At 36.5% G+C, this 17,936-nt stretch overlaps 1 protein-coding gene across 7 annotated transcripts in view; it reads right to left on the reverse strand.

Moving 5' to 3' along the window:
- RPGR (retinitis pigmentosa GTPase regulator) overlaps positions 1–17,545 on the reverse strand; it is a 62,197-nt gene extending 44,652 nt beyond the window's left edge. The window contains exons 1-8 of one of the 7 annotated variants that reach the window (XM_072956682.1): positions 17,275–17,507; positions 15,701–15,826; positions 15,120–15,212; positions 13,607–13,669; positions 11,392–11,550; positions 9,361–9,510; positions 7,716–7,874; positions 2,961–3,116 (exon numbers count right to left, since the gene is read on the reverse strand). In XM_072956682.1, coding sequence (XP_072812783.1) covers positions 2,961–3,116; positions 7,716–7,874; positions 9,361–9,510; positions 11,392–11,550; positions 13,607–13,669; positions 15,120–15,212; positions 15,701–15,826; positions 17,275–17,437 — 1,069 coding nt within the window. In that variant the 5' untranslated portion in view covers positions 17,438–17,507. Of the gene's footprint in view, positions 1–2,960; positions 3,117–7,715; positions 7,875–9,360; positions 9,511–11,391; positions 11,551–13,606; positions 13,670–15,119; positions 15,213–15,700; positions 15,827–17,274 lie in introns of all 7 variants that reach the window. The other 6 variants (XM_072956684.1, XM_072956683.1, XM_072956681.1 and 3 more) reach the window with 6 other exon arrangements.
- Between the last annotated feature and the right edge of the window lie 391 nt (positions 17,546–17,936).

Raw genomic sequence — 17,936 nt, forward strand, 5'->3', positions numbered from 1 at the left:
ATATATTCAAAGCCCTGAATGAAAAAAAGATGCAGCCTAGGATACTCTATCCAGCAAGGCTATCCTTTAGAATAGGAGAGATAAAGAACTTCACAGACAAGCAAAAACTAAGAGTTTAGCAACACTAAACCCATGCTAAAAGAAATATTCACAGGTCTACTCTAAATAGAAAAGAAGCAGGATGCTACAAAAATGAGAAATTCATAACTGGAAAGGAGATAACTGCCATGAATTACAAAAAGAATAAACACAAAATTGTAAAGGAAGACAACTAAATCATTAAGAGTGGGAGAGGGAAGCAAGGAAAGTCACTGTGGAAAACAGTCTGGAGATTCCTCAAAGGACTGGGAATGGACTTGCCATATGACCCAGAAGTCCCACTCCTGGGCACATATCCGGAAGGAACCCTACTTCAAGGTGACACCTGCACCCCAATGTTCATGGCAGCACTGTATGCAATGGCCAGGACATGAGGCAGCCTAGATGTCCATCAACAGATGACTGAATAAAGAGGATGTGGTATGTTTTTGCAATGGAATACTGTTCAGCCACAAAAACCAACAACATAACACCATTTGCAGCAACATGGATGCTCCTGGAGAATGTCATTCTAGGTGAAGTAAGCCAGAAAGAGAAAGAAGAATACCATATGAGATTGCTTACATGAGGAATCTTAAAAGAAAAAACAAAAACATAAATACAAAACAGAAACAGACTCATAGACATAGAATACAAACTTGTGCTTGCCAAGGGGGCGGGGGGTGGAAAGGGACAGACTGGGATTTTAAAATGCAGAATAGATAAACAAGATTATACTGTATAGCACAGGGATAAATATACAAGATCTTGTGGTAGCTCATAGTGAAAAAAAGTGACAATGAATATATGTATGTTCATGTATGACTGAAAAATTGAGCTCTACACTAGAATTTGACACAACATTGTAAAATAACTATTACTCAATAAAAAATGTAAAAAAAATTATACAATTCTTATTTACATGTTTTTAAAACACAATTGTGCCCTAGCAAATTAATAGGCAAATTAAAAGAAGATGTATTTAATAAAATTATTTTAAAATTAAAAAAAAAGAATTTTTCAACTCTATCTTAAGAACAATAGTGAGCTAAAAAATGAAGAGTTTTAAGCTGGGAAATGACAAAATCACATTTGGGAGCTTGTAGTTTAAGACGGCAAAGTAACTATATACTAAGAAAATCCAAAAGACCTGCCTGAAAAATGGTTAGAAATAATAACATAATTTAGTAAAGTGGCAAGTTCAAAACTTAAAATACAAAAGCAAAGAGATTCATAAATAAACAATAAGCAGCATTTAGACTCTAAATTTAGACTGCTATAATTACGATTAGGTATTTATTTCCTTTCTTTATATATACACCTTATCATCTTTTTGCTTTCCTCCACCTGTTTTTGACCCTGATCTATTTATCCAAAATGTTAAAAAGGTTTTTTTTTTAAACTTGATTATCTTTGGCCAGAGGAAAAAAACTCTGATCAAGCCGCCTGATCATACTTCCAACCTCAGAGACCTTTTTAAAACATGAGCCACTAGTCTTAATGGGGAACTAGCAAGAACTTACAGATAACTCATCATTTACCTCTCGTTAGTCCTGGAGAAAAAAAAAATTCCTAACACCCGTCCCCTGGGGAGAATTCATGAGCAAAAATGTCAAACAAAGTTAATGTTCAATTATTTGTGCTATGACTTCTTTCATCAGGAGGAAAGGTATTATGAAAGTTTAACCAAATTACCTCATTGTATGTTAGATGATCCATAAAAAGTATTTACCACCAGTGGCAATGTGGAGTTGATGAAAATGGCAGTAAGGACAGAGAAACTGAGCTTAAAACCCTGAAGTAAGGCGTATGTATCAACAGCTCTTCTGGGGCTATGAATGAATAATAATTCTTTACATTCTATATAGTTCCATTTCATGCTACATTAACAAGAACACTTGATACTTGAAAATGGGCAGGTAGTTCTCTCTGAAAGGTTCCTTGGGGAAGAAGGGATAGTACATGCTTGTACCTTATATTTGCTGATTCCTAGTTCCCCTAACCAGACCCCATTAGATGAGCTCCATCATAGCGGAAACTTTTGTAAAAGAAGGGAAAAAATGCAGCAATACCAGTACCCAGATCATTTTAAAATACTACATGCTTTATGACTTTTTAATATTTCATTTTTAGATAGAAACATGAGGTAGAAACAGAGAAATTATAGAGCCTTTTGATCCAAAGCAATTAAAATTGTGGAGTATATTAATTAGTGACAGGTGAGTCTGTCATTTTAAGGATACACCTTTATTGAGTCCTACATTGGCAGCACCCAGATTCAGAAGTTGAGAAGTAGGCCCAAAGCAGCATCTCCCTGGATAAAGGAGAAACTACAGAGCAGAAGATCTAGAGGGCCCAAGAATTTACCTAATGGTTTTTGAGGTGCCTTTCTCCCTACCACTATGGAGAAAACAGGAAAGAGTTACTTCTGAAAATGCCTCCTGGTGGCAAAAGCATCATAAGAATTTACTCAGACTGACTGTAGCTATCAGACTGAATGTACACAGGGAGACTGTTTTAAAATAAGTTCTTTCTTAGAAGGCCTTTCCCTTTGGCCTGAGCAGAGTTGAGAGCCTTCAAGTTGATACAATTTCAAAAAGATTCCAGCTTTCTGCCAAAGTATAATACTATGGTCTTACCTCCGACAGCACTGACGTATTTTGAGGCTGTAATTCTTTGGATCATTTATACTGATTTTCAATCGAATTAAAATATTAAAAAGTAGTTCACAACTTTATACACTGGCATATTAAACAAAGAATTCCATTTTCTTAGTTATTAACTCCTTTGCTTACGTTAGATACATTCACTCCATATAGTATTTATTTTGCAATAAAATATACTGAGTTCTATAAGTATATAATAGAAATTCTGATCTGTACCTGTTATCAAAGCTGTGTGATTTTCTCCACAGGAAATATGACTTATTTTCTGATCCTTAATATCATCAATGATTCTGGGTTCTGAAGTTTCAAAAATAAAAGTGCCAAGACCCAGTTGACCAAACTGTCCCAGCCCAAAGGAGTACACGGCATTCTCTGAAAGGGAAGGGGCAAATACAAGAAAAGGATTTCAGGGGTACAGACACAGTCACCATTATATCTAGAAAGACGGTGATAGTCCACCTTATTTTATAATGAAGGTTAAGTGCCTCTGAAAGAAATACTCATATAGGAATACCTAATACTTAAGCATACATTACTCAGTGATGAAGAGAGAGAAAAATGACAAGGTACACAATCATAACAATTGTGGTATGGGCCTGATTTTATCCTTTACATATAACCACAAAAGGAATCGTTAAAGACACAAAAGTCATTTGGTGAACTACCTAAAATGTCCCTATAATTACCACTCAACTCATTAAAAAGTATCAATTGTCATTAAGCTAATTCCTTTCACTGCCTTAAGTAAAAAAATGAATAGTGTTTCCTACAGAAAGACTCCTTATTTTTTAACAGTAGTTTAATGGAATAACCTATTTTATAAAGCAATTTCAGAGGAGAATTTGCATGAGAATTAAAACTTACAGTAGATATGCTAGATTTATTTACAGGAAAAGCTCCTTTACTAGGAAATGCAGTAATAATGAAAAGAGGGGAAAAGGTTTTCCTCTATGTTAACATTTTTAAAGTGATTCCAAAGGAACTCCAATTACTTAGTAAATATTAGCTCATATACTCTTGAGAGACAGAAAAGCACATAAACAGGATAAACGAACGGTGATGAACGTGTCCTTTTAGATACAACTCTGGCTGGCTCCCGCCTTAGGAAGCACAGTGTTCACTGCATTAGTCCGCTTCTCCACAGTGTAACACGTTGCCTCTCCTGATGTAGGAGCAAGAGCTTCGGATTCAGGCAACAGCCCAAACCTTCATCATTACTAGCTGTGGCAAGTAGACAAACTACTTAAATTCTCTGATGCTGTAATCCCTGTTTAATAAAGTTGCTGTGAGGATTAAATGAGAAAACATTCAAGAAGGTTTTAAAACACAATAGGACATTCAGTTGTAAAAGGACATTTTTCTAAAAAGTAATTATCTAATTAATTCATCTTATTCTGACACGGAGGATATTGATGAACACATAACTATTGTCATATAGTTTTACATTTTTTCTGTCTAATAAGAATATTTACTTCATAAATAAGACATATACATATTACTTCTTGAAGAAAATACAATGTGTCAAGGATACAAAGCCACACTGAGGCAAGGGCAAACAGATCTTTATTTTAGTGGAAAAAACATCATCTCTTAGTTTAATTAATACTCACATAGCATATCTCCAGTTCTGAATGTTCAGCTTAGTATCTCTAGCTGGCCAACAATTACTCTAAGTTTCTTGGGCTCCCTGATATCAGCCTGTGACATTAGGCTTTTCAGGCAGCCTGAATCACATTACAAAAGTTTTGCTCCTTATCCCGTTAGGTTCCCTTTCATGTGCTTGGATGCCTAGCAATGACAATCATTTCTACTATTTTTAAATGACCTAAGACTTTTATCTAAGGACATCACATACAAAAACCAATATAATTATTAGTCATATCACCTTTATAACATTTGTAACAATGCAATTCAGGGCTAATAAATAATTTGGTATTAGGAAAACAGATTTTATTAGTTGGCTTCAGATAAATATTACTCTAATTTCACAGAATACACTTCATTTCACAAATAGTTACTTGTGTAGCCCCGTAGAGATCTTAAATTTGTCTAAACATAATCTGGCAAAGTTCTTCTTTTCCTTGAGTCCAGACTTCATTGTGGACCCAATCTAATACCCAGGCCTTTCTTGTCTTTTGGTAACTGCTGTGGATGACATACAAGGTTATACCTATCACTCGGCCTCACTTAGTGCATGCCAGTCCCAGTCTAACACTTTCTTAATAGAAATCCATCGTTTCCCCTGTCGCTATAAGCAGTAGTCGCATTGTCTGACCTATCACAGTCACATCTAAATATCGTATCTTAAATATATTTACCAGCAGTAAACTAATTTAAATGATCTTTAAAGTATTTTACTAAATGATACCTAAATAGATTTTAAGATCAGAGTTTAAGGAAAAACAAAGCTGCGAGGGCCACCATAGAATCATCTAATCAAGCTCTTTCCTTTAGTGAAAGGAATGATCTAGAACAGATGGCTAGCTATTCTTTGCTTTAAGGTCTTGCAAATTATTCTATAACTCTTAGGTGTTTAATTTAGAACTTAGTCAAACTGATGAGCAATACACTCTTCATGCCCATTTCTTCATCGGTTAGGATTAAATATTTATCATTTCTGTCTATGCTGCTCCAGAACACAGGTTTCTTACCAGGATTGGCTTTCAAAGGTCCATGGAGAAATTGGAAAAATAGGTAAAATGGTGTATTTTCCATACAGATAAATTTATACAACTTAAGGGGATGTCTTTTATTATAAAATTAAAAGCTTTTAATTTTCACTTTGAAAATGTCCCTTATTTTATATAATGGTAAAAACAGATGGCATTTTTCTTGCAATGTCCACATTTAGCTAAATGCAAAAATGGAAGTTGGCGACCATCTGTAGGTTCTCATATTCTTTTTACAAAATTAAAACTTAAAATATAAAAACTTTTGTTGTACACCAGAAATTGACACATTGTAAATCGACTGTGCCTCAAAAAAAAAAAAAAGAATCTTTCTTTCTGAAAGCAAATGAATACTTTCAAAAAAAAAAAAACAACTTTACTGGTCTATGAGATCCCAAAGTCTGCAAAATCTAGAGAAAACAATCAATTTCTGGCAATATGGTGTTTAATTTCAAAGCAAAGTCCACAGGAAGCTGAATGTCTATAATACTGCACAAAAATATCATACTTTGGTGCATTTTAAATTTTAAGTATAATTAAAAGAATCATGAATTATCTTGGTAAAATATTTTTGAAAGTATTTTATAATGTATGGTTGAATGACACTATTATTACATAATCAACATTTGTGTCCTTCAGAATATTCTTCAATCACCTAATAAATTAATTCTTTCTACAATCTTTGTATAAACTAGAGAAGATACATAGCACATGAAGAATAAGTTGCATTTCTGCCTATGGATGAATTTTCAGATAATTTATAAAGATTAATTTTAAAGTTTAATTCCTAGAATAAATCTTTCAGAAATTATATGAAAATTCATTTTATCAGCAGAAGTTTAAAAAAAACTTAAACCTCAGAATTATTTCCAAATGTAGAATGGAGACCTTGAAAAAAATTATTTCAAACTTTGAAAAGATTCCATCTGGAAATTGTAATTCTGGGAAACTATAGCTTTAGAAGCATAACTAGGACTAGAATAGGAAGTCAAGGAAAAGTGATGCAAGAGGAAAACCTAAAGATAAAACATTGCTTAATTACCTTGCAACATTTAAGCATTATCATCTGAGAATTAGATTTTAAAATTTGTCTAGAACACTTCTAGCTTTGTGTTACTGAAGATTAAGTGGTGACTTCAGAAACTGTTTCTTTTCGACCAAAAAATATTACAATCATTCACTACCTAACTGCATTACCTCTTATACTACTTATCCAAGATGAGTCTAATGCTGAACAAATTTGGGAGCATCAATTTTGTAAGCTTATTATCAAGTAGTAAGTATATTTTAATGTACAATCCTGAGAAGTCATATGTCATACCAAATACAAAATTCAGAAGCCAAAAGTGACATTACCATTAAAGTTCTAAGTTTTTTTTTATTATCTATAATTTAAAATCTCAACACTCTTTAATTACTATAACAGTATGTAAAAATCAGAAAGAAATCACCAAGTTAGACATTGTGAATATCACACACAAAAAAGAATTATCGGGGGAAGGTATAGCTCAAATGGTAGAGCGCATGCTTAGCATGCAGGAGGTCCTGGGATCAATCTCTAGCACCTCCTCTAAAAATAAACAAACAAACAAACAAACCTAATTACCTCCCTCCCCCACATAAAATAAATAAATTAAAAAAAATGAATGTGGACAAAAAATAGAATTATCAATTACAAGTAGAAAATAGCATTAACAAGAGCTTCTCCAAATGAAGGTATTTCAGAAAAAAGTGTCAATTTTAAATAAATATGGAAAACACATATATGAGGAAAACAATGTATTCTTGGAAATGAGCTAAAAATGTTATTTTTTGCCATTAAAGTGTTAAGATCATGAAAATGTCGATTATGTTAGCAAAAACAATTCAACAAGATTCATTTTTTTCTACTTAAAAAGTTTTCCCATAGGCCAGAAAAGTTTATTAACTACAGGAACAAAAGGTGGGGATCTTAATGGAAAAAAATGCAAAGGCAACTTGCACGAAGTACCTAAAATAGTCAAACTCATAGAAGCAGAGACTAGAATGGTGGTTGCCAGGGACTGGGGTAGGGGGAGAGGGGAGCTGCTAATGAATGGGCATAGGATTTCAGCTATGCGAAGCTGAAATTTCTGGAGACCTGCCATACAACATCGTGCCTATAGACAACAATACTGTATTATAATACTGTAACTTAAAAATTTGTGAAGAGAGTAGATCAGATGTTAAGTGTTATTACCACAATAAAAATAAATGAATGTAAAAAAGTTTTTCATGAGCCACCACAGAAAGTAGGGGACAGAGTGGCAGCGTCCACACATACCTGTGAGAACAACTGTGTGCCCTCCACCACAAGCGACTTGGATCACCTTCTCAGGAATTCCAGGCACCAGCTGAGGCACTTTGTGATTGACCAGCAGTTCTGGCGGAAGGCCTAACTTCCCGCATTCAGCTTCTCCAAAGGTGTACAGTTCTCCCTCCGCTATTCAAGGAAAAGTACAGTGATCAGTGATGACATAGACATGAACGAAATACTCATCTTTTTGGGATATGTTCTCACTTTCAATAAAACATTTAGAAAATCTCAATTTAATAAATTTGACCTTTCTGGAGATATTTTTACTGAATGGTAAGGAAATAAAGCTAGATTTTCCTTTCTCCTTGATTATTTTAATCCAAAATCTTCATGAAGATTTCATGACCATCACTACTGATAAACAACTAGAGAATTATTTTACCTGTTTCACAATATGTAAAGGTGATCTTACTTCTTCTTACTTTTAATAAAGCAAAATGAGTAGACATTAAACCCCCATGAGGACATGGATTTTGTCTTGCTCACTACGGTATTGCAAGAACCTAGCAGTGTGTCTAGTACATTAAACATTTAACGAATACTTGTTGAATAAATGAATAATTGCTTTTTATGAAACTTATTTTAGAAAACTCATTTACGTGTGAAGTAAATATGGTGAGTAAGCCTAAAGATAGCAGATTTTACTCAATTAGTTACTTGGATGGTACTTCTCCCAGAAAGACTCTCTTATTAAGGAACTCGTGACATTTAATTACTGCCTTGTCCATACTAATACTATTGACTTGTTTCTGTAATCACACTTACCACACTGTGCTATGACTATGAGCTTCTTGAAAGCAGGAACTTTTTTATTCATTTCTATGAACTGAACTGAGTTCTACAGAGCAGGAATTTAAAAACTTGTAAATACATGTTCTAACCTAAAGAATGACACAGAACATATCACCACTGGTGTGAGGAAAGAGGTAACACAGCACGTCTTGTTTATTATTTGCATGTCTCCAAGAGAACCACGGCTGACTGACTTTTGGTCAGTCCCTGGGAATGTGGCCCTTGGGAGTGTTCTCTGTGTTGGTGATTGATGATTTTGTTATGTACACCTGGAGAAATAAATGACGCCAGCTTAGCAAGACGCTAAGAAATGGTAGCTTTGCACAAACGTCAACACTGATGATGTACACCTGGTTTCACCGCTGAGGGCCCGGAGTTGCAGTTGCCATGACTAGCTGCTGGCAGGATGTGCCAACAAGACCAGTCACCCACAAAAAAGCCTCAGACTCCGAGAATAATGTGAGTGTCCCTGGGCAGAGACATCACACATACATCCCTGTAATTCACTGCCAAAGAGAAAACATGTCCTGTGTGGCCTTGGAAGAGGAAGGACTAGGAAGCACATACTGGACCTCTCTGGAGGATACAGACCTTTATTCACTAAAAAAAGTTAACATGTCAGATAGAGTTTGAAATTATAAACACTCATTATTGAAATGAAGAAATATTGTGACCTAAAACAGACCAAAATTATATTATTACATGGATTACCATGCGAATATTTCTATAGAACTGTAGAATGTTATGGCATTTTACTACTTATTTAGTAATAAGTTAGAAATGGGAGATAACATGATAAATCCAAACTGCTCTGTCTTACTTGTTATAAAAGCTGAATGGTAATAGCCACAGGAGATCCAGGAGATAGGCTTTCCAACGGTCACTTGATGAGGGACACATACATTAGTTATATTATTTAAACCAATTTGCCCTTCAGAATTGTCACCCCACATAAAAAGCTCTCCATCCTCTATAAAGAAAACACAAAGAGGAAAAAGGGTTTTCAGAGGTAGCAGGGATAGCAAGTTACTATATTTCCAACAAAGCATTTATTTTTTAATTTAGAAAAATTATGTGTCTTTAAAGAAAAGTACTACCTGACATTTACACCAGCTAGCTACTGTTATGAAATGTTTCCAAAATGATAAAGGATAGGGAATAACCTGATGTAAATCACTTTAGACATGTCCATATTTTTATCTCAATAGCAAAGACAGAATGTCCTTTTCTATAATAACCTTTCCTTATTCGAATGTCTCTAAACAGAAAATGGTTTCCTCCTTTCGAGCTGTCTACCAGCAACCTAACTGAATGTCTGCACGAGTCACACTGGACTTATCCTGCGCAAGTCCCAGGTCAAAATGGCCTGGAAGTCCTTGCTCTGAGAACACTGTGGGAATGATGCTGTAAAGGAAGAAAAACATTAAATAAATGTATTTCACTAACTTTTTAACTTTACAATTGATACTTGAAAATAAATAATCTAACTTCAGAGAACAAGGAAATGCGTTAGCATACATAGCATCTCAAAAACAGGTTAACTTAAACGTGCTTTCTGATAAGGGTTGCAATGTCAGAGAAAAAACTAAGGGAAATATTTTAGAAAGGAATTATCAAGACTTATTTACTTGCATCTTTTAATTAATTTAAGACATTTAAAGCTTTGAAGTGGTTTAATAATAAGGCAAATAAAAGGAACATAAAAAAATAAGAACCAAAAGGAGGAGGTCAAAATGCCAACTGCGCGGCTGGCAGAACGAAGGGATGGAGCTGCAGGCACAGCGCTGGCGCTCCTGACAGCCAGAGCAACAGCGTCTGTCACACAGCTCCCAGGACGGGAAAAGAGCGCGCACCAGCAGCTGCTTCAGTGAGACTCGTTTATCTCGGCTCCAAAAGTTAAAGAAATTTCTCATACAGGATTTTGATAGGGAGGGCAGAGAGATGCAATGACATTACAGACTGCATTTTAATAACATATATCCAACAGATTTCTATGATGTTTCTGACAGCAACTTCATTAAAGCTGAAGTGTAACTTTCAGAACATACAATGAAGATAATATTTAAGAATATCTAGTGTATACATCTATCAAAATCCATCAAATTGTACATCTGAAATATGTGTAGTTTACTGTGCAGAAATTATACCACAATAAAGTTGTCAAAATTTTTTTTTAATTTTGTTAATGCCTATTGGTAATGGTTAAAAATGGAATAAAGATTTTGTCTTGCAAAAAAAAAAAGACATGGGTAAATGAGAGTTATTGCTGAATAAATTAAGCTGAAATCTGGAAAAAAAATAAATATAGACACAAAAGGTCACATATTGTGTGATTCCATTTGTATGAACTATCCAGAGTAGATAAATTCATAGAAAAAGAAATTTGATTGGTGGTGGCTGGGAGCTGGGGGGGTGGGGGAATGGGGAGAAACTGGTTACTGACGAAGGGGTTTACTTTAGAGTGATGAAAATGTTTTGAAACTGGATAGAGGTAGTGGTTGCCTAATACTGTTAATGTACTAAATGCAACAGAATTGTTCACTTTGAAATTGTGAATTTTATGTTATGCAAATTTCACCTCAATGAAGTATTTGGGGGTTTAAAAAGAATATCTAAAGGAGCAGATGGATAGCATAGCTTAGAACTTATTTAACAATTACCTTCTAAATGTATGTAAGCATGAAATTATAATATATGTCATGATTTTAAGTTCTATTTTTAATGTCTTCTAAAAACACAGGGTCAATAGGGAAAATTAAACAGCACTGCTGTTTTCAATTTACTGACTTGGTATATCCTAGTCTCAAAAAAAAAGAGATGTGTCCCAGTTTGAAATGGAAAAAAATCTTACCAGTCAGTACAGCTGAAGTATTAGATCCAGCAGAAAGTTGTTTAATCTTATGCTGGGATGTAAAAAAACTAACTAGATGAAAAGTGTTTCTCTCTTCAGTGTCACCAAGTCCTAGCTGTCCTTCATTATTTCCTCCAGCTGCATAAACTTTGCCTCCTTCTGCACATGGAAAAGAAAATATCAGTATACCATCGCCACCATCTTTGTGAGACAGGCCGGTGTACCCCACATAGTTCCTCTAGTACCAGAGGAGAGAGATGAAAGCTGACATTATCCTGCAATTTGGTGAACTTCATTTTGGTGTCAAAAACACAGCCAAACAAACAAAGCTCTACATTTCTGTGAGATTTCATAAATCATTCTAGAGTTTAAGTAGCAATTGAAATGCATAATATGTGTGGAATGTATTTTCTTGCTTAGGCAGTACTATTAATTCAGAGCAAAAAAGATGAAAGTAATTTCCAAATTAATTTATAATCCAAATCAAACTATTTCAAAAGAGATGTGGTTCATTAATTTTAACTTCCATACCCATTAAAGCTAAGATATAACAGGTAACATATAAGTAAAATGGGGCAAATACAAGAAGAATATAATTAGAAACACGAAAATTCTATGTTGTGTAATTATATTTTAATTTTTTAGCTAAATAGGAAGGCAGTATAGCATTGTGTTTAGGAGAGAGGACATCAAAGCCAGATTTCCTAGGTGCGAATTCTGGCTTGCCACTAATCAGCTGTATAACTTTGGGCAAGCTAACCTTAACCTCTCAGTGTTGTATTTTGCTCATCTGTAAAATGGGATAATAATAGTGCCTACTTTACAGAAGTATTATGAAGATTAAATTAACATTTATAAAATTCTTAGAATGGCATTTGGCTCATTGTAAGCACTATATAAATGTTTGTTAATTATTTTATTAATCACATAAGAAGTATATCATGCCTAGGTAATAAACACTGCCAGTAACCTCTAAAGCAATGAAACATAAACACGTACATAATAAAATTAAATATATCTGTCATAAAAATGCACATGAAATTAAAGCCTCACTAAATTATAGTGGAAACTGAGGGCAAAATCATCCTGAATCAGTTAAAAATTTTAAATTAGATGTTACTTTAGAAAAAATGAAACCCAGTTGAGGAAACAAGACTAGCTTTCAAATGGAAGGCACTACAAGGCCACATGGAATTGGCCCACACAACTGAACACATCTGGAGCAAAGCAGAGTTCATAGAATGCTGAAGCAGTTCAGAGAACGATATGAGGAAGAAGCTGAATAGCCACAAAAAGCTCCATGGGAGAAGTAAGCCTTACACTGGATCTTAAAAGAATCTGAATAAGAGAAGGAGAAAAGACATTTCAGCAAAGGAAAATTATAAGTGAGGGCAGAGAGGCGAGGGGAACCGAGGCAGTGAGAAGAGCCTGAAGACAGAAGCAGCTGTGTGGCAGAAAAGGATGGTAGGAAAGACTTCCCCATGGTCAAGGCCTGGATGTCTAACTGTTTCAGCAGGATTTGTTGAAGACTGCCTTTTCTTCACTGAATTGCCTTGGCACCTCTGTCATCTACCACTTGGGTGTAAACTTGTGGGTCTTTTTCTGGACTCTACTCTGTTCCATTAATCTTTGTCTTAATCTTTTCACTAATAGCACAGTGTCTTGATTAGCTTTACAGTAGGTCTTGAAATCTAGTAGTGCTAAGTCCTTCAATTTTGATCTTTTCAAATTGTTTTCGCTATTCTAGGTCCCGTGCTTTTCCATTCAAACTTTAGAATCACCTTGTCAATTTTCTCTCTCTCACACTCACACACACACACACATACACACACTCACAGACACACAGACAAAGCCTGTTTGGATTTTGATTGGATTGTGCTAACTCACATCAATAGCCTTTTGAGGAGGGCTTCCACTCACCCTCAGAAAAGAAGAGGGAAGAGCAAGATCAGGAGCAAGCTGCCCCTGAGGTGTGCACACAGGTAAGGAGATGCCGTCCCTAGACATAAGCCAAGGAAAGAAGCTTTTCCTTCAGCCACTCAACATTTATCTGCATATAGGCAAACAAGTGTGTTAACCATTTACATTTTTAAAAATCCTAATCTTATTGTTGCCAATGTACCATTTCTGTTAATTTTACAAAGCCGTAAATGTTACTGGAGTGAGACCTCAGTCCTCAAACTGGGCAGGAAGTCATACAGATTGAATACTATACCCGTTGAAACTAGGGTGTGGTTCCTTCCACAGGCAGCAAATTTCACTTTTTCTTGTTTTAAAGCTAAAAAATATAAAAACACGACAATTAAGACATTTTATGATTATGAAAATGATAAATAATCCAGGTCAAATGATAACCAAGTAGTGCAACAGACTTAAACCCAGGCCTGTCTGACTCCAAAGGTGATATTCATAACTAATGAATCAAGTTTTCAGAACTAGTTGTTCATCATAATAACCAGTGGAGCTCTGAGAAAAATACAGATAGCTCAGCCCCACCCCTAGAGAATCTGAGTCAGTTGCTCTGAGGTAAGGCCTAGGCATCTACATATTTTTTTAAAAGCCACAAGCAATTAATGTGCGGCAATCCACCGCATTGCTATGGTGCCTCTTCACCGACCTGAGACCTGATCTGTTTCCTAATCTGCCATCACCATCATCAAGCTAACTTTCTACTTCACGCAACAAAACACCAAGTCCGATACTCATAGGCATACGCCTATGTTAAAGTTCTTCATTCACTCATTTACATATTAAAAACATTTACAGAACATCTCCTAAATGTTTAGCATCGGGGCTGCAAAGATCACTAAGACAGAATCCCTGGCCTCAAGGATCTCTTCGTAGAGACAATCCTGCTAGCTTATCTATCAGATATTTGAGAGTAAGGATTATAGGCACCGTAAATAAACCCAATGGTTTAGTAGATGGTTCAATAAATACTTTTGAACAAGCAGAACACTTTAAAAGTTCCACAACAATATCTATAAATAGCATGGATATGATAGTTATACTGAAACTTTGAGCTGAAATTTAAAATTTGGCTAGGAAGATAAAGAATCCAGCTACTATCACATCCCAAGGAATCTCCATCGCCATTCACGTATTGCTGTTGGTAGGTTACAACCAAGCAGAAGCTTTGCACATAACAGGGAGAAAGTTTTGTAAAGGTATTGTATGTCCCATATTTTCTGGGACAGTCCTAATTGGAAATATTTTGTCCTGTTGTTCTTGTAAGAATACTAGTAATAATCAATCCCTAGTTGCGATATTTTGTTCGGCACTTCTGCTCACTCTATACAGCAGGATAAAGTGTGTTTTATAAAAGCGGCAACTGTATACAACCATGATGTCCACAACTCTAACAAATGAGACAGAGCTAAAAATCCTAACATGTCATATTGTTTGTTTTCTATATATGCAATAACAGTGACATTTAAGTAGGTTTACAAACAGGCAAAAAAAAAAAAGGATGTTCATGTGTAATACTGTAATCATTACTTCTTTTGCGGTCTCTGGGTTTAAAATCAATGTGATTTTTAGACCCTAACATATAAAAGTAATTCTAAATACCATATGAAAAAGTTAAATGCTAGTAATATTCAAGTAAATCTCAGAAAATAAAGAACTAAAGGGTTTATCATTCATAATATAATATGAAAGAACTACACAATATAAAAGTACTTTATATAGTTTAGTAATTAAAGCGTTAAGGAAGAAAAGACCCCAACCTTTGACACATGTTGGCTTGCTAACAGTTGATTTTGAACCTAATCCCAACTGGCCCCAGTTGTTACAGCCAAACATGAAAAGTTTATTATTTCCTGGAGGGAAGGAAAAAGAAATAATAAATTGAAGCATTTTCAAGATAAAGTAATATGAGATGAAGTCATCACAATGCAGTAAAAAAGCTGTACTTAAACACTGTCATTGCTTTTACATGTTGAAACAGATCACCTTGTCCGTCTACCTATAGCCAGATTCTGTTAGGTGTAGAGTTTCTAAGATTATACAGTAACATTTTTTATTTTATATATATATATATATAAAAATATATATATATAAAATAAATATATATATAAATAAATAGATTTATTCCAAGAAAGTAATATGTATAGAAAATCACACTTAAATATACTAAGGGAAACTAAAATTTAGAAGACGCCCTTGATATGTCAATTTGTCAAGAATTCTTTGGAAAAGGAAAAAAAGCCACTTTCTGTGTATTTTCAACATGTTTCAAACACAACACATCTACAATACTTAGGATTCTTTAAGTATTACTATCTTCATTTAGGATTTTAATACTAACCTGTAATAATAGCAGTATGTTCATCTCCACATGAAAGATATATAGGTATGTCATTTTTAAACCAGAATTTGCTGGGAGTATTTTCAGCAAATTTAGTTTTTCCAAATGTAAACACAGCACCCGAATCTGCAAATACATGAGAGTTTCGATTTCACAACTTTTATTATGTTGCCTGCGAACTAAAATATTTTTCCAGTAATTTATCTATAAAGATTCCTTGTCTCCTAACAGCTTTGCTTTTGCTCTTGACCATCTATAACCTCCTTTTTCCATCTTAATTCAGTTTTACTCCTCAGACTTCATTTTAGTTTTATTTATAAAATCTAATAAATTAAACATATATTATTCATTTACAGGTGTAAAGTAAGAAACTGTCACAAAGGAGGCAGTCCTGCTGTCATGAGGTGGACCATCTGCTCCCTGCAATGAGCTGATACACTCAATGCCCTCCTCATGCTGGTGAACACCTGGTGGTCTAGCCCCTGACTGAGGGTTTTTCTCCACACACAGAAACAGGACAGTATTGAGTTTCATCCTTAACACCATGAGAAGGCAGGATGTTGAGATTTACCATTCCTAAATGAAGTCATTATATACTCCCTGATGTGAGGACACAGTTTTAATCCAGTACCATTTTGGAGAGAGACTAAAAACTCCTACCAGATCCCAATAACTAAACACACACACACACACACACACACACACACACCCAATAACTAAATACACACACACACCCCCAATAACTAAATACACACACACACACACACCCCAAATGATACTGTCATTTTGTTTAGTTTCTTGTATCTCTAAGTTGTGAACTCAAGGCAGGAATTTAATCGTGTCTGAGTCAAGAGCATGGCAGAAACGCAATACATATTTCAGTGAATACATGATTTTGCTTTAATCCAGTGTTTTTTCAAACTGTTGGTCGTGATCCATTAGTGGGTCATAAAATCAACTTAGTGGGGTCACGATTACCATTTTTAAAGGAATGTATTATAAAAAAGAGCTGAGCGCATCCCAAGTGGCTAGACTTAGTACTGCTTCATAAAACGTGTCTCTGTTACACAGTATATACATGATACCGACTCACAACGTCAAACGTTATTTCTGGAGTTCAGGGGAAAGTCTTAAAAAACCACTCGCTAACGGCTCCCTCCTTCCTCCCAGTCGTCTTCCCCATCCTTTTTTTAACCCCACGTCCCCTGGTCACCCACTCTTTACTGTGTTCAGTACACAACCAGGTCCGGAGCACCTCGACGAAAGTAATTTGGGAAGTTCATAGGGAGGTAAAAGGTAGCCCTGCCTTCGAGAAACTCATCGAAAACCTCCTTTAAAAGAATGAGGAGAAAAAAGACCAGCACCCCCTTCCCCATTGTTCCCCCTCCGTCCTTCCCCTTCTTTCTTTTCCTCTCAGTCACCCTCGGGGGTACAGCCAGAACTCTGACCAAAGTCGGGCCGCGGCGGCCCGGGCCTGTCCCTCGACGGGGCCGGCCCGGAGGCGGGGCCTGGCCGCCCGCCCGCCCGCGGACCCTCCCTCCCGGCCCGCCGCCACCGCCGCCGACGCGACTCACCGGGCACCATCTCCTCGGGTTCCCTCATGCTGATGGCGCTACGAGAAGCCTGCGCCTGGGCCGGGAAGCTAGTGGGGGGGACTCGGTGGGGCCTAAAGCTGCGCCTCAGCCCCGACGAGGGCCCCGGAAGCCCCCTGGGTCCCCATAGCGACACTCGGGGCATCGGCGACTCCCGCGTTCCCGGAAGTCAACAAACAGCCGCTAAGGGCAACGGAGGCGGGACGTTAGGGCGCGAGGCGGAGCGAGGGCCGGAGGGAAGGGGAGCGGAGGGCGGGCGACCGGCACGGCGCAGGCGCAGGCGCAGCGGGCGGAGAAGTAGAGGCCGCGCGCCCTCTGGTGGCCCCGAGAGGAGCGGCGGCCACGCCGCGCAGTACTGTGCCGGCGCGCGCAGGCTTGTTTGTGCAGACCCAGGCCACCCAGGGCCCGGGTCTGGATAGTGACAGACGTCACAAATATCACGTCCCCTGTCAGTCAAGTCATGTGACACAGGCAAACGTCAACACACAACTGTAATGATACTAGTAATGGTGACCATCTATAACTCTAAATGAGATAGGCACTCTGCTAAATATCCTAAACCACATTTGTATCCCCAACATCTAACCCAAGACCTGGCATATACTAGATGCTCGTTAAACACGAATTGATTAAATGAGTCCAAC

Source organism: Vicugna pacos, chromosome X (genome assembly GCF_048564905.1).
Source record: "Vicugna pacos chromosome X, VicPac4, whole genome shotgun sequence".
Lineage (NCBI taxonomy): Eukaryota > Metazoa > Chordata > Mammalia > Artiodactyla > Camelidae > Vicugna > Vicugna pacos.